Raw genomic sequence first — 17,219 nt, 5'->3', positions numbered from 1 at the left:
TTGAATTCTGTTGTCTATCAAATGCAACTTCTATTTATCTATATGTATAAAAATAGCTGTGTGTGTGTGTGTGTGTGTGTGTGTGTTCCAGCATAACTCTGGAACACCTCGAGCAATTTCAAGCAAACCTGGTACACAGATGACTTACTCTCTGGTTTAAAACACCATGGGGGTACAACATCCCTAACACCCCTTGGAGTATGTGTTCTGCTAAGATACAGCTTGTTGTGTCTTAAAATGACTTCTACTGTTCTGCCGTAAAATGGCTTCTACTGTACAGCGCAGTGGAGTTGCACGGTAATGGCTTCACAGTACATCACAAGGGGACTCCCTCTAGTAAGGGGGAAAATCCAACATTAGAAATTACATTTAATCCATACATTTTCCTCCTATAAATAAATACCCGGACAACGCCGGGTTATCAGCTAGTAGAAAATAAAGCTTCACCTCTTTTTTCTACTCATGCAGTATAACAAACTAGAATCTGTTCATTTGGGGGCAAGTGATGCAAGCAGTTTTTTTTTACTAGGCTCTGTTTCAGTAACAGAAGCTGTTTGCTTGTGCCTATGTGAGAATTGGGTTTTATAGCTGATCATTATTTTGGGGGGAAAAACTTGAGTCTGATTTTGCCTGAGCACAATAACTCTCTGCTATTTGTTAAATCAGTTCATTTTCCCCCTCAGTCTTCTATATGTGCCTGGAAAAAAAAGTGTGGCTGCTTTAAGTCCTTGACACAAAAGCTATGCTTCCAAGCATTCATGTCTTCTTTTTTAGATTTGCACAGAAACCTGGGGGAAAAAACAGGCTTCTTTAATGATGCCTTACATAATTAGCCAATATAGAGTGAAAACCACAGGGATTTCTGAAAGTTATCCTTATTGATAGTTAGGGCTAGAAACATAATCTTGAAAATAGTAAATTTTCAGCCTTATTTATAATGAGTCAGTTAAGATAGAATCTCTTTGTAACACATTTTCCTATGTATTTCCTGTATCTGGGCTCTGTTGTCTCTTCTGACATAATCTGAATTCAACCTTCCCATAGCGTCTCACAAGAAAATAACATTTACTTAAAATCACGTTGCGTGTGTGTATAGGTTACCTGTAGCACAACTTTGTTATTTATTTGTGTACTAGCTGATGAGCTGGCGTTGTCCGGGTATTTATTTATAGGGGGGAAATGTCCAGACCAAATGTAATTTCTAATTACCAAATGTTGGATTTTCCCCCTTACCAGAGGGAGCACCCTGGTGGAATACTGTGAAGCCGTTACCATGGCAACTCTACTGTGCTGTACAGTAGAAGTCATTTTAAGGCACAACAGGCTGTATCTTAACAGAACACTCCCCACCTCGAGGGGTGTTAGGGGTGTCTTACCCCCACAGTATTTTTTTCCAAAGAGTAAATCATCTGTGTACCAAATTTGGTTGAAATTGCTCAAGACATTCCAGAGTTATGCTGAAACACACACACACACAGTCGTGTGTGTATGTATCATTCAGTCAGTTAACATCCCACCATACCTCTGGGAACTCAGGATAGCAAACCACTTCTTCAGTCATTCCCCATAACAATACCCTTGTATTGTATTATGGTAGATTGAGTTGAGAGATAGTCACAATGAACTTTGATTATTAAGGCTGGTCTTGAACCTACAGTAGGTCTCCCCATTGAAATCACTTATTTTAATTAAGTGGACAATCATTCCTCTTTTTTTCCTCTTGGGAGACAATTCATTTAGTCTATTTTATTCTAACTAAGTTATGGACCAAGTAAGTTACTAAATATTATTTCAAAATTTGTATTTTAAAGTTCAAAATCAAGAAAACAGTTCCAGTTATATAAAAGCACGGAAAATGAGTTTATGCAGCAATAAGAGGAACTGAAACTTTTCTGTTCTTGTAAAGACCATGTAAGTCAGGGGTGTCAAACTCAATTTCATTGAGGGCTGCATCAGGGTTGTGTTTAACCTCAGGGGAGAGAGGGTATGGACAGGGGGCATGGCCAGCTCGACGTCACTCGTGTTGTGAGTGCCTGTGGTGGTCCAAGCACTCTGTCAACGAAAACAGGCTCCTGAGCTCCATTTTTGCTGGCAGGGGCACCTGCCAGCAAAAATGGTCCTTTGTTGTCTCCAGGGTGGTCCCACATGCTAGATCTAAGCAGCCCATGGGCCGGAACAAGACCCTGAGCCTTGAGTTTGACACCCCTAATGTAAGTCATTGTGGCATTTTGCTACTTCCCCAAGTCTAATGCATAGTAATTAAGAATGCTCAAATTAATTTGAGTGAAAGTTCTGTTTATGAAAATGCAAATATGCATTACTTAATAAAAAAAAAACTTACCTTTATTGACAGTATTTGAGACGTAAGGATATGCCCTCAGGTAACCTAATGGTAAGATTGGTTTTCATGTTGCTTTTTTTAGCGTAAATATTGTTATTTTTGTTGTAAAACAGATATTCAGGTTTGTTCAGTTCTTAAGCGCCTTCTTTACTGATACCAAATTAGAATCCTTAGCTTTGGAATGGTTTAAATTTTGAGAACTCGCAACATAAAATTATTATGTATAGGCTATTATAGTGATGGCTAATCTTTTTGTCGCTGTGTGCCAAAAGCATGCGCGCACCCATAATGCAATGCATGCATAGCATCCCCCTGCGTGCCCCACCCCTTCGTGCATGCACACGTGTCCATCCCGTGCATGTACACATGACCCCCTGTGTCCTCCTACCTCCCCCCGCATGCGCAGCAGAGACCCAAAAACCAGCTGACCAGCAGGAGGCGCACACATATGCGCTGTGGAGCTGAGATGGGGTGACGGCTCTCATGTCTACAGAGAGGGCTCTTTGGGCCACCTGTGGCACGCGTGCCATAGGTTTGCCATCATGTGGTTATTACATGTCTATAGAGATTCTCAGTCATCCAGGTCATTTTTGTCTCAAAGATGCTGTTTCAAAAGGCAATTGAACTTCATGAACTGAAGAAGCTTCTTGGATGAAAAGCAAAACATCTTCAAGGAAAAACAAAGTCTAGTTTCCTTTTGAAGAAGCACCTTTGGGATGGGCTATGTCATTGACAAAACATAGAAGCTCTTTGAGAAAGGCCAACCTGATACCTGCTCATTTCAGTTCTAGACCAAGATACATATTAAATGCCATATTAATTAACTTATTAATTTTTAATGATACTAATTGGTTGTTTTTCATTTTTAGAGACCTGTTTTGGCTCTCTTTTGTTATTGACCTTAATGCTAGCACTTCCTTTTATATTGGAGTCAATTATCTTTTATGGTTTTATTTTGTATTCTGTATGTGTCTTGAAGAATTCTGTTTTATAAAATGACACCATTATGAACAAATGCATTCTAAATGATTGCATTCACTATAGTTACCGTATTTTTCGGAGTATAAGTTTTTTTTTAACTTTTGGGATGTGTTTTTTTTTAATGTTGTACGCCGCCCTGAGTCCTTTTGGAGAAGGGCGGCATATAAATCCAAATAAACAAACAAACAAACAATAAGACGCACCTTTTTCCCTCAAAAAAGAGGCTGAAAATCTGGGTGTGTCTTATACGTGAATACTGAATACAGCATTTTTTGCCTCCTGAAACCCCGCCCCCTTCACCAAAATGACCGTGCATAGTTTATAGGAGGCTTTCAGAGAGCTCCTGGGGCCTGGGGAGGGCAGAAATGAGAAAAATGGGCCAGTCCCCAGGAGCACTCTATAAGCTTCCGAATGCCCTTTTTTTTGACAAAAAACAGGCCTGTTTTCGTGAAAAATGGGCCATTGTTTGCTCCCCCCTCCCGAACACTCTATAAGCCTCCTAAAGGCTATTATGCCCTTAAAAAAAAAAAAAGCAGGCTGTTTTGGGGAGGTTTGCAGAATGCAAAAACCTTTTTTTTTTAAATTTGCCTCTTCAAAACCTTGGTGCGTTTTATACTCCGGCGTCTTATACTCCGAAAAATACAGTATTTTCTTTGGAACCTATTTTTCCATTTTTTTGCTGGCTACTTTTACATGAGCCATGCTCATAACATTATCTATTTATAGATAATATAAATATAATATAATATAATATCATTATCTATTATAATTTCCTCCATTTGGTTAGTTTCTTTTTAATTTCACATCCATTATTTCTATTGTATGGGTCTTTTTAGTAGTAGGTCTGCCACACCCAAATGGGACAACCAGTGATTATTCAGAAGTTCTTGCTTTTTTCTATATTTGCTGGCAGCGCTGTTTTTAATCTCCCCTTAATCAGAATTGTAATAGCTAGATTTTAAGGAAAGGGTTAGCCATCTGTAGAAGAAACGGTAAACAAAAGATCGAGATTAGACCTCAGGGAAAGATTAATTTAAAGGGATGCTTTAATTCAAACAAATGCAAACCCTAATCCCAACTCAAGTTCTCAAGGGTCACACCCAGATTTAGGGAATAAATCACATATTGCCAGACACTTAACCCTTAATTCACTCCTCAGCTAGTCTTAGCAAAAGACTTCCAGACAAGAATCAACAAGATTAGAAATGTTATGGCAGGCAATAATGGAACTTCAAATCAGTGGTGAAATTCAGTTTTTTTAACTACCGATTCTGTGGACGTGGCTTGGTGGGTGTGGCTTGGTGGGCATGGCAGGGGAAGGATACTGCAAAATCTCCATTCCCACCCCACTCTGGGGCCAACCAGAGGTGGCATTTGCCAATTCTCCAAATTACTCAAAATTTCCGCTACTGGTTTTCCACAACCTGTCAGAACCAGCTGGATTTCACACCTGCTTCGAATGCAACAGTTGATTGTCCACTGTAGTGCATAGAGGCTCAAAATTTATATAGCTTTAGGGTTGAATTCTTCTTCTGAATTAACAGATTCCTAGCAGGATGTTGAAAAGTATTATGCTTATGAAATGGTTGTCTTTGCCCTGGAATTATTTGGTCCTGCCTTACCAGTTTCAGTCCTGTTGATATGTAATTTCTCACTGCTTGTAAACATCTCTGTGATTTAGACATAGTCGGAGTATGACCATTTTCCTGTGCACTGCTTGCAGAGTCCAAGCAATGGATTAAATTAGTCTGGTTGCTTTAGGACTGAGGAATCTGTTTTCTTGGCCACGCTTCCTGGTGCTCCTTAATGCCAGATTTTTTCCTCATTCTGGCCCGTTTGGACTAGTTTTATTGAGCAATTCTCCTACCGCAGACCCAGCCACAGTGGCGCCTCCAACAGGCCCTTCCGCAAATCCAAGTGACCACTAAAGGTCACCTCCCATCGGGGGATGGCTTCAGCTGTTCGTCTCCCAATGGGAACAAACCATGGAGGATGCTTGGGTCTTGCAGACTGTCAGGGAGGGACTCTTGCTGGAGTTCCTCTCATGTCCCCCAAGGAACTTCATAAGATGCCCCACCCCCTCTTGCCCTCTCAAGAGGGAGCTCATGACCCAGGAGCTAAACCATCTCCTGGAGATCAATGCCATAGAGCAGGTATCTTCCGACCAGGTGGGGAGGGGATTCTATTCCACCCTCTTCCTGGTCCCCAAGAGCTCAGGGGGATGGAGGGCAATCTTGGACCTCAAGAACCTCAACCATCAGATCACATACAGGAGGTTCAAGGTGCAATCCCTGCAAACCATCCTCGCAGAGATTCACCAAGGGGACCTCCTAACGTCCATTGACTTAAAGGAATCATATTTACACATCCCAATTTGGCCACAACACCGAAGGTTCTTGCGATTCTTTTACGCTGGCCAACACTATCAATTCAGGGCCCTGCTATTCAGCCTGTCATTGGCACCCAGGACCTTCACAAAAATTCTGTCAGTAGTCGCAGTGCACCTCAGGCGCAGGCCCATAAGGCTACAATGTTACCTGGATGACATACTTATCCAGTTGTCATCCAGGAGACAGGCCTTGCGGGATCTCCAGGTCACCATGAGGTTCCTCCGGAACCACGGGTTCTCTTTGAACCTGGAAAAAAGCAATCTCACTCCGACCACCAAGCTCCTCCACCTGGGGGTGGTGATAGACACTTCCAACTGCAGGGTGTCCCTCTCCCAGGACAGTATAGACAGCTTAGTCTCCCTAGCCCACAGGGTTCAGGGGTTGAGGCAAGTCCCGGTGCTGCTCCTCTCTCAACTGCTAGGGAACATGATTTCGTGTATCTCAGTCATTCCCTGGGCATGACTCCATTCCCGAGAGTTGCAGTGTTTCCTCCTGCCTCATCAGAGATCCGACAGAAGCAACTCCCCCATGAAGGTCCGTCTTCCTCCGGCCGTGAAGAGGTCCCTCTGATGGTGGCGATCAGCAGCACTTCTCAAGGGTCATCTCTTCAAGAAGCCGGCGAGAGTAGTCATCACGACTGACGCCAGCCTTGCCGGCTGGGGCAGACACATGGGACATTGCATAACTCAGGGCAAGTGGTCTCTAGCCAAAGCGGCTTGCAACATCAACTTCCTAGAGCTGCGGGCAGCGAGACTCGCCCTGCGTCATTTTCAACAGGACATTCTACATTAACACGTACTCTTAATGACAAACAATGTGGCCACCAAGGCACACATAAATCTCCAGGCGGCATGAGATCCAGGAAACTCATGGCAGAGGCAGAGGCCCTCGGCAGGTAGGCGGACCGTCACGTTGAATCCATCCATTCTGACCACATATCGGGGGTGGACAACACCCAGGCAGACTGGTTGAGCAGGACCACCATAGACAATGCGGAGTGGAGATTGCACCCGGTCCTGTTCCGCCAGTTGTCCCGCAGATTCAGCACTCCCACGGTTGAACTGTTTGCCACCTGCGAGAACATGCAGCTTCAACAGTTCTCCTGCTTCCACTCTCCAGGGGCAGGGGGGACGGATGCTCTCTGCTGTAGGTGGCCTCAGGAACTGTTGTATGCCTTTCCGCCACTTCTATCAAAAGTGATCCGCAAAGTCATTGCGGAGAAGGCGGAGGTGCTGCTGGTAGCACCTTACTGGCCCCGGAGGTCCTGGTATGCCAACCTCATCAGCCTGTCGGTGTCCAGCCCGTGGCGAATCCCTCAGGGCCAGGCCTCCCTCAGCCAGGGGGCCATCGTCCATCCAGATCCCCAGTGGCTCTAGTTGGCCGTCTGGCACTTGAGGGGGACCTCCTGAGGAGGGACGGTCTGTCGGAAGAGGTGATACAAACCATCCAGGCATCCAGGCGACCTTCAATGACCAGAATTTACGATTCCACATGGTCTACCTTCGCCAAGTGATGCGACAACTTATAGCTTGATCCTGTCACAGCACCAGTTCCCCGTATATTGGACTTTCTACAGGAGGGCCTCGATAGGGGACTCGCTTGCAACACCCTTCGACGCCAGGTAGCTGCATTATCCACCATTTGATCTGGGGTTCCAGTTCAACCCCTTAGTAGGATACCAAGGGTTCAGTGCTTCCTCAAGGGTGCATCCAATCTGCGCCCCCCAGTGGTCCACTGGTATCCGACCTGGCAGTTATCGGTGGTCCTACAGGCTCTCACTTCAGCTCCCTTCGAGCCTCTTTGCACGAGTTCTCTCTGACCCCTCATCTTTAAGACAGTTTTTCTCATTGCTATAACATCTGCATTGATGGCTTTATCTGTCCGAGAGGACCTATGCATCATTTATCCAGACTGGAGCCTGTCTTCATCCCAAAAATTAACACTTGGTTCTATAGGGCACAGGAGGTAATTTTACCTAACTTTTCCCCGCACCCCAGACACCCGAGGGAACGCGTCTGGCACACTCTGGACGTCAGACGGGCCTTGCGGTGATACATCAAATGGACTGCAGATTTCCGCAGATTGGAGGCCCTCTTTGTGTCGTTCCAGCTGGGGTCCATGGGATGTTTGCCTCAGCCAAGGCTTTGTTCAGCAGGCGGGTTCTCCAGAGAGTTGTTTCCACGACTGAATCCCAGGACAGACCTTCTTCCCGCCCTAGTGACATGTAACTTGGGTATGTCCCATTGCTTGGACTCTCCAAGCAGTGCACAGGAAAATGACCATTGGCTTACTTGAAGGGTACTTTTCTGTGCACTTCGGGAGAGTCCAACCCGCCCTGGGTCTTTGTGTCCAGGGATTTGGGACCATCAACTCAACTCAAACTCTTTTCTACTGTGTCATCATACCTTCAGCCTTCACTGGTTCCAGAACTGGTCAAAAATCTGGCGTTAAGGAACACCAGGAGGCGTGGCCAAGGAAAATGATTCCTCAGTCAGGGCAACCAGACTAATTTAACCCATTGCTTTGACTCTCCCGCAGTGCACAGAAAAGGACCCTTCAGGTAAGCCAATGGTCATTCATGCAGCAACCATTCAAAGATATGATGGCACTGAATGAAGAGACTTATGACCTGTGTTTAAAGTTACAACCGATGTAGGAAACCTGTGGTCATGTGACCAAAATTCATGCACTTGGCAGCTGAGTGATTGATTGTAAGTCAAGCACTACTGGTACTGTAATCTTCTCATATTCTCAAGTGAGGGAAAGATGATGGAAGGTATGACAGTAAACAAATGGAATGGCAACTTTATAGCCATTCATCTCATTTAAAGTGTTTAAAGAATACCAGTTATTGTTATATCTGTCAGTTATCTTAGATATTATAATTGGTTTCCAGAAGTGGGTGGAAGAGAATTGTACAGTGATCATAGATATCAGTGTGTGGATAATAGATTGGAATGGGGAGTCTAAAGAAACTGATTAAAATATTATTTTAAAAGGTCTGTTAAATTCAGGTCCATTAAAATAGCCAAGAATGAATGAAAAAGCAGAAAAATTACTCCTACTATACATGCCAAGAAAAAGAAGCAAATAGAGCATAAATCAACATACAAAAATTACCTAGAAGATAGATAGATAGATTGATTTTTATATGTTGATTTAAGTTGTACACATCAAACCTGTCCGTCCATCCATCCATCCATCCATCCATCCACCCATCTATCTATCTTCTACCTATCTATTGGTATCTATTTATCTTCTAGCTAGCCTAGAAGATTATCATATTTCAGTAATGTGTACATGAGACTAATCCATGCCAAATTGTGCTGAATCTTAAGAAATTCCTGACAAAAGTGATTTAATATATTGAATGTAGAGAAGAACATTTTAAAAGAATATCAGTTTTAATTTTAATATTTTCCTTCTCCATTTTGTTAGGACCACCGCTTTAATGACAAGATTGACAAATTGACAGGATACAAGACCAAGTCATTGCTCTGCATGCCTATAAGAAACAGCGAGGGTGAAATCATTGGAGTTGCACAGGTGATAAATAAAACTCCTGGAGGTATTCCTTTTACTGAGGATGATGAAAAAGTAAGATTTTCTGCCCTTTTCATTTGATAATATGAAAAAGATATGTAGTTCTTCTCTCAAATGTGTATGCAAAGATGTATCTATTTATGTATAGTAAAGTGTTATTTTTCTATAGGATATTAATAAGCATTGCATTATTTAATTTGAATTTTTCTGGAAACCTGATCATTCTTGCTTAGGATGGATGGTTTAACCACTTCAGTTTTGGGGTTTATGTATTTTTTTAATGTTATGGATTGGTTTTCTGGTTAGTCTTATCTTTTTTCCTTGATTTTAATTTTATTTAATTTTATTTCCTTGTAAACTACCCTATTGTGTAACCTTAAAATTGGGATATTAAATTACAATTAAATTATTTAATAACCAGCCGTTAAATCACTTATTTGTTGAAATTGTTCTGTTTATTAACAACTACAAATTCTTTATACACATAGATCAGGTATGAATGATTATAATAAAATATGGTCACCCGTTATTGAACACATTTTCCTGTATACCGCTTGGAGAGTCCAAGCAATGGGTTAATTCAGTCTGCTTGCCCTTAGGACTGAGGAACTTTTTTTCCTTTAGCCACACTTCCTGGTGTGATCAATCCCCAGAATTCTTCCTCAGTCAGCCCGTTTGGACGTAATTAGCTAGAGCTCTGAGCTGAATTAATCCTTTTTTAGCTTGGACTCTCTATTTGCGTTTCTTTCTCCTTTCCTGATATTTCCCCAACATTGTGAGACGTTTTTCTCCTCATTGCTGCACTTTCCTCCAGCAGATTCTTCGTTCTAAAGGCCAGGAGGTAAGCTGGAAGGTGGGGGGGGGTGCCCCTCAGCCGATCTCTATGGGACGGCTTCGGAGGCCTGCCGCTTGTCGTTTAAAATGGCGCGGCTGCAGCGGCGAGGTTCCTACTTCCCCAGGCCCCTCGTTTGTTATTTTAGACGTAGTTTTTTCGTTCCCCGGCCTGCTAGAGGACCTCTGCCACAGGGAGGAGTGAGCGATCGTCGCCATTAAGGCGCGTTCGCTCCTCGCTCTCCCTTCGCCCCCACGCTGTTGCGGCGGCCATTTTAGGCGCGAAAAAAGCACGCTCCTTTATGGCCGCCATTTTGCATCAGCCTCGTTATCAGGAGACCGCTGGAGGTGGCAGGGCCTGGCAAGGGCTTCCAGGCTGGGGTCACCACCTTCGCTTTCTGCCTATTTTTGCGAGCGGTGCTGGTTCCTGGGCCATACAAACGGTCATTATACCGGCTCAGGGAGGAGGCCTTTGTAAAGTGCAGGCCAAAGCCTTTTTTCTAGTTATTCTCCTCCCTGCCTCTCCTGCGGGGCCTTGCGCCTAGGTGCAGGCCCCAATCCTCCCCCTGGGCCTCCGACTGGTATTAAGCAAGGGATCTTTTAATATGTATCGAGTCATTTACTGTGCAAATAGCAATTTTGACAAATCTTTTTGTTTTTTTCCCCTTGCAGCAACCAGTCTCTCTCTCTACCTTCTGCCTTGTCATAGCCTTGCTCCATCTTGTGTGGTCATTGACTATGGACCTGCCCAGCCCCCCCGATTCCCAAGATACTAGGCCAAGCCTCTCTCAGGCCCCTAGCAAGGGTTCCTCCTCATCGGGGAGTGGGGGTGCGGGCAAGAGTGGTGGGGGAAGTTCTGGGAAACATCGTTCCAGAACCCCTTCTGTGGCTGAGGCCAAGGATGCTGAAAGGCGCCAGCGGGCCCTTGACAAGCAGTTTGAGAAGGCCAGATGCCAGGCAGGCAGGGAGCAGTCCCATTCCGGAATTCCCCCCTCCCGGGAGGATCTCCAAATGGCTCTTGCCGAGGAGGTGGAGTCCCAGGACCTATCCCCAAACAGGTCATTTGCGGAGCCGGCTTCCCCGGCCCCCTCCTGGGCCTGCGAGCAGGCCCCTCCCCCTGGGGATGCTAGCATGGATGATATGCCGGGTGAGGTTCAACCCCCTCTAGAGGAGGGCCTAGATCCTGATTCTGATTCAGAGGAGCTCTCTCCCCGCATGCAGGAGCTGATGGCCCGTACCATTGCCAAGGGCATCACGGAGGCCATGAAATTTAAGGATCCCCCTGCAGTGACCCCTAGGGGCCCCAAATCTGATCAGGCCGCTCCCCCTCCTAGTAAACGTGCTCATCACCCTTCCTTGGAATCCTCGGTGGTTAGCGAGGTCTCTGCCATTGAGGACCCTGACCCAGAGGTGCTAGGTCTCTCGGACGACGAGGACCTCCCCCCTGAAGCGCCCGCCTTTGCGGGTCTGTTCAAGCCCAGCCTTTTCAAGTCTGTCCTCCACAAGGTTAAGGCTGCCACCAGGGTGGGGATCAAGCCCAAACCGGCCGCGCCAGCGGCGGATGCCACTCCGGCTAATCCCAATGCCGTCATGTTTGATGTCCCAGCACCCCAACAAGAGTTGGTTCCGGTCCCGGGGCTGTTTCTCGACCTCATCCAGCGCCAGTGGGCTCAACCAGCCAAGCAGTCCTCTCCCAGTGGGGTAGATAGGAAGCTCTACACCATGGAGCCAGTGCTGGAGGACCTTCTGGCCCTTCCCACTGTCAACCCGCCCATTACTGCCCTCACCTCTAACTCCTCCCTACCGGCCGACCTTCTGGAAGGCCTCAAGGCGGAGGACAAGAAGGCAGAAAAGGCGTGCCACAAAACCCATCTTGCGGCTGCCTGGGCCATTAGGGCTTCTTTATCCGCGTCCTTCTTCAACAGGGCCTCAGTGATTTGGCTGCGCGAGCTTCTGACCAAGCTCCCGGCGGGAGACGTCCGTCTCCACCAGGATGTGTCTAAAATAATTGCGGCTTCTCAATACGCCGCTGACGCATCCCTCAACGCCACTAAATTCGCCTCCAGGGCACTGGGCTCTAATATCACATCTCGCCGCCTGATCTGGCTCCGCCATTGGCAAGCGGACCAGAAAAACAAATGGAAACTGGCTTCCGCCCCCTTTAAGGGGTCTAAATTATTTGGCGAGTCCCTGGAACATCTCCTCATTGAGTCCAAGGACAAGAGGAAGATCCTCCCTTCTTTAAACAAGAAGCAGGAACGCAAGGCCTATTCCAGGAGGCAGTCCTTTTGTGCCTCCGAGCCTTCCACCTCTGCCTCTTCCTTCTCTCCCTCCAATAGGTCCTTCGGTCAGCAGGGCGACAGGTCCCAGGACAGGGCGTCCTTCCGGGACAGAGGCAGACAGCAGTTCGGCTTCCGCAAGTATAACCGCGGTGAGGCCTCCAACAGGCCGTTCCGTAAGTCAAAGTGACTGCCCGAACTCGGCACCCATCGGGGGTCGGCTCCAGCTGTTTGCCTCCCATTGGGACCAGACCACCGAGGATGCCTGGGTTCTGCAAATAGTCAGGGAAGGCCTCTCCCTGGAGTTCCTATCCCTTCCCCCCCGGAACTTCATCCGGTGCCCCATTCCCTCCTGCCCTCAAAAGAGGGAACGCATGGAACAGGAAGTCAGACATCTCTTAGACATCAAGGCCGTGGAACCCGTCCCCCCGGACGAGGAGGGGAAGGGGTTTTATTCCATCCTCTTCCTCGTACCAAAGAGCTCGGGGGGGTGGAGGGCTATCTTGGACCTCAAGAATCTCAACAGGCACATCGCCTATCGGAGGTTCAAGATGCAGTCCCTGCAGACCATTCTGGCGGGGATTCGACAGGGAGATCTCCTCACATCTATAGATCTGAAAGAGGCATATCTCCACATTCCCATCCGTCCCCAGCACAGGAGGTTCCTGCGCTTCTTTTATGCCGGCCGCCACTACCAGTACAAAGCTCTTCCATTCGGCCTCTCGTCCGCTCCTCGGACGTTTACCACAGTTCTGGCGGTAGTGGCGGCCCAGCTAAGACGCAGGCCTATAAGGCTCCAGTGCTATCTGGACGACATTCTTATCCAGTCGTCGTCCAGGCAGCAGGCCTTGCGGGATCTTCAGACCACCATGAGATCCCTCAGGAATCACGGCTTCTCTCTAAACATAGAGAAGAGTCACCTCATTCCAACAACCAGACTTGTACACCTGGGGGCGGTGATAGATACCAGCTTGTGCAGGGTTTTCCTCTCCCAAGACAGGTTGGACGGTCTAAGGTCCATGACCCACAAGGTGATGCACTTGAGGCAGGCTCCAGTGGTCCTTCTGTCGCAACTGCTGGGGAAAATGATCTCCTGCATCTCCATCGTGCCGTGGGCCCGCCTGCATTCCAGGGCGCTTCAGTGGCTGCTGCTGCCGCACCAGAGGGCATCCAGGAGCAACTCTCCCAGGCCGATTCGCGTCCCGCCAGAGGTGAAGAGGTCTCTCCGCTGGTGGGTGTCTCCGGCCGTCCTCAAGGGCCACCTATTCAAGGAGCCCGAGAGGTTGATCATCACCACAGACGCCAGCCTCTCCGGCTGGGGAGCCCACATGGGTTCCCTTGTTGTCCAGGGCAAGTGGTCCCAAGTGGAAACCAGTTACAGCATCAACCTACTGGAACTGAGAGCTGCTCGCCTGGCCCTGCGCCATTTCCACCGGTCCATCCATCGTCAACATGTACTTCTGATGACGGACAATGTGGCCACCAAGGCGCACATCAACCGCCAGGGTGGCACCAGATCCAGAGCACTGATGAGAGAGGCGGAGTCCCTGGGCCGCTGGGCGGAGCGCCATCTGGAATCTCTCCGCTCCGACCACATCTCCGGAGTGGACAACACACAGGCGGACTGGTTGAGCAGGACGACCATAGATCCTGCGGAGTGGAAACTGGACCCTTGCCTGTTCCACCAGCTGTCCAACAGATTCGGAGCTCCAACTGTAGACCTATTCGCGTCCAGGGACAACAAGCAGCTCAACCGCTTTTACTCCCGGTTCTTCACCCCGGGGGCGGAGGGGACGGATGCACTGCGTTGCAGGTGGCCCCGCGAGCTACTATATGCCTTCCCTCCTCTACCTCTTCTTCCTCAATTCATCTCCAAAGTCATCGCGGAGGGGGCAGAAGTTCTTCTCGTGGCTCCACACTGGCCCCGCAGGTCGTGGTTCGCCGACCTTTTCCACCTGTCGGTGTCTCCTCCGTGGCGCATCCCTCCGGACCAGATCTCCCTCAGCCAGGGGGCCGTTGTTCATCCAGAGCCTCAGTGGCTCCAGTTGGCCGTCTGGCACTTGAGGGGGACCAACTGAAAGGCGAAGGCCTGTCAGAGGAGGTAGTGTGCACCATTCAGGCGGCTAGACGTCCTTCAACCACCAGAATTTATGACGCGTCTTGGGCCGCTTTCGCGAGGTGGTGTGAGGAGCTACACATCGAACCGACGACCACGCCTGTTTCCAGAGTCCTCGACTTTCTTCAAGCGGGGCTCAACAAAGGCTTGGCCCCAAACACACTTCGACGCCAAGTGGCGGCCTTGTCCACCGTCTGGTCGGGCGACCCCCTTTTGCCTCTCAGCAAAATTCCGAGGGTGCGCCTCTTCCTCAAAGGCGCCTCTAACCTTCGCCCTCCCACCGTTCATCGCTACCCCACTTGGCAGCTGTCCGTGGTCCTACGGGCCATCTCTGGCCCTCCATTCGAACCTCTATGCACAACGTCTCTTAGGTTCCTGACGCTGAAGACGGCCTTCTTGATTGCCATCACGTCCGCTCGTCGGATTTCAGAACTGGCGGCCCTGTCTGTTCGCCAGGACCTGTGCGTCATCCACCCTGACAGGGTCATATTGAGGCTGGACCCGACCTTTACCCCTAAAATAAATTCATGGTTTCACAGAGCGCAAGACATTGTGTTGCCAAATTTCTGTCCACATCCGTCGCATCCCAGAGAGCGTTCCTGGCATAATCTTGATGTCAGGAGGGCCCTGAAGGTCTACATCGCTCACACTGCAGAGTTCAGGAAGTCAGAGGCTCTCTTCCTCTCCTTCCAGCCTGGTTCCCTAGGGAAGAAGGTTTCTTCCTCCACGATTGGCAGATCGCTTCGAGCCTGCATTGCATCAGCCTATGAATGCCAGTCCAAAGCTGTTCCACGCGGCATCACCGCGCACTCCACACGGAGCGCTGCTACCTCTGCGGCCTGGGCCACTCAGGCTTCGATTCTGGACATCTGTAGGGCCGCTACGTGGTCCTCTCCATCATCTTTCGTACGACACTACAAATTGGACATTTTCGCCTCGGCTGAGGCGTCCTTTGGCAGGCGTGTGCTCCAGGTGGTTGTGTCAGAGACCGAATCCCGGGAGCCTTCTTCTACCCACCCAGATGGACAATAACTTGGGTATGTCCCATTGCTTGGACTCTCCAAGCGGTGTACAGGAAAATGACCATTGGCTTACCTGAAGGGTCCTTTTCTGTACACCGCGGGAAAGTCCAACCCACCCTGACTATCTGAAGCCGGGATTCGGATTCTTCGTGTTAACAGTACATCATCTTGGACGCTTCGCTCCGTCCTCACGAACTGACTCTTTCTAAGAATTCTGGGGATTGATCACACCAGGAGGTGTGGCTAAAGGAAAAAAAGTTCCTCAGTCCTAAGGGCAAGCAGACTGAATTAACCCATTGCTTGGACTCTCCCGCGGTGTACAGAAAAGGACCCTTCAGGTAAGCCAATGGTCATTTTGTAAAATTGTACATATATCTGTAACAGGCCTTCACATATACATTTTTATTTTTTTATTTTTCCATTATTTACTTTTTTATTTTTCTGTCCTGCTTATTTAAAGAAAGACAGCATTTACAGTCACTTGATAAGCTGTTCTTCCAGAGATATCAAAATTAGACAACAACCAGCATACCTTTTAACTTTTACCTCCCAAATGATAAACCAGAGTAAGAGAAAACCATTTTCTGGGTGGAGATAGCAGTGACAACAGCAGCCGTAGATTAAGTAATTCCTTTTTATAATACATTTAAAAGAATTAAATTCAAAATTCAAGAGCAATTTTCAGTGGAATTTTTGAGGTATACCCAGGTGCATCTAGACCAGTGAACTTCAAGGGTTCCAAGCTATCTGTCCTGAATATATCCAAAACTTGATCTAGGAAATGCTGTTATTAAAAAAAGAGAAATGAAAATGGATGCACATAAACAATGAATCAGAGATGTAAATCTGGAGATATTTCAGTTTTTAATGGTATATTTTGCTTGGATAGGAATATAATTTCTTAATCAACATCTTAATTAATATCAATAACCAGTTCCCACTGAAACTATGATGACTGGAAACTTTTCCTGATATCACTATTCTATTTCTTTGACCTCTTAAAATGAAAGCTTAATTTGGAACAAACCAGTGAAATTTAGATACACTAATTTCTTTGCACATGTTTCATTCTCTCTTTAGCGCATTTAAGACGTGGTCTTATTGTTGTGGTAAGAGCATTACAATCATAAACATTTTTTAAATTAAAAATACACAGTTTAACAGCAAAAAATATGCATTTAGGTCTTACAAGAAACTCCTTAATGACAAATATTTAGCAGTGTTGGATGAAGAGTTACTTAATGTTATTATGTTCTGATCTAGCCTCTGAAAAATAGAGGGAGGATATTGATTTTCCATTTTTAGCATGCCTCAATAATTTTTAGTGTAATTATAACAATCTCAGATTGTAATGCAATTCAGGTGTCCTCGCTTTATTACTACCCATAATCTCTTGGCCCAAACTTTCAGTGATATTGGTGAATGAAATCATTAAGAATATTTTTTTTTTCAAATTGCATCATGGTATTTTCAAGAGCTTCAGGGAATAAATAAAAATTTTAGTATGGTTCTTTTTATGGCTTCCTATCACTGTGGAGGACCTGTCCAGCAGGGGAAATCATGCTGATGCATAAAAGAAAAGCTGCAGTGGCGGTGTGGGGATACCTTTATAGTAATGTGTTTTGCAATGCTGTGCCTTAAAAGTGGAATTAATCAATTTGTGGAAAACTAATGGACTTATCAAGCATAAACGTAACACATTTTTACAACAGAAAG

The 17,219-nt window shown here is 46.9% G+C and overlaps 1 protein-coding gene across 3 annotated transcripts in view; it reads left to right on the top strand.

The window, feature by feature from the left end:
• Positions 1 to 17,219, top strand: part of PDE11A (phosphodiesterase 11A) — a 201,231-nt gene that overhangs the window by 37,740 nt on the left and 146,272 nt on the right. For all 3 annotated transcript variants that reach the window (XM_081939909.1, XM_081939911.1, XM_081939910.1), the window contains exon 2: positions 9,151 to 9,309. In XM_081939909.1, the coding sequence (XP_081796035.1) occupies positions 9,151 to 9,309 (159 nt within the window). The remainder of the gene's footprint in view (positions 1 to 9,150; positions 9,310 to 17,219) is intronic.

The sequence above is a fragment of the Natrix helvetica genome, assembly GCF_964273705.1.
Source record: "Natrix helvetica genome assembly, chromosome: 1".
NCBI lineage: Eukaryota > Metazoa > Chordata > Lepidosauria > Squamata > Natricidae > Natrix > Natrix helvetica.
The sequence above is the reverse complement of the archived record's forward strand: the minus strand, read 5'-3'. Positions and strand labels throughout refer to the sequence as shown.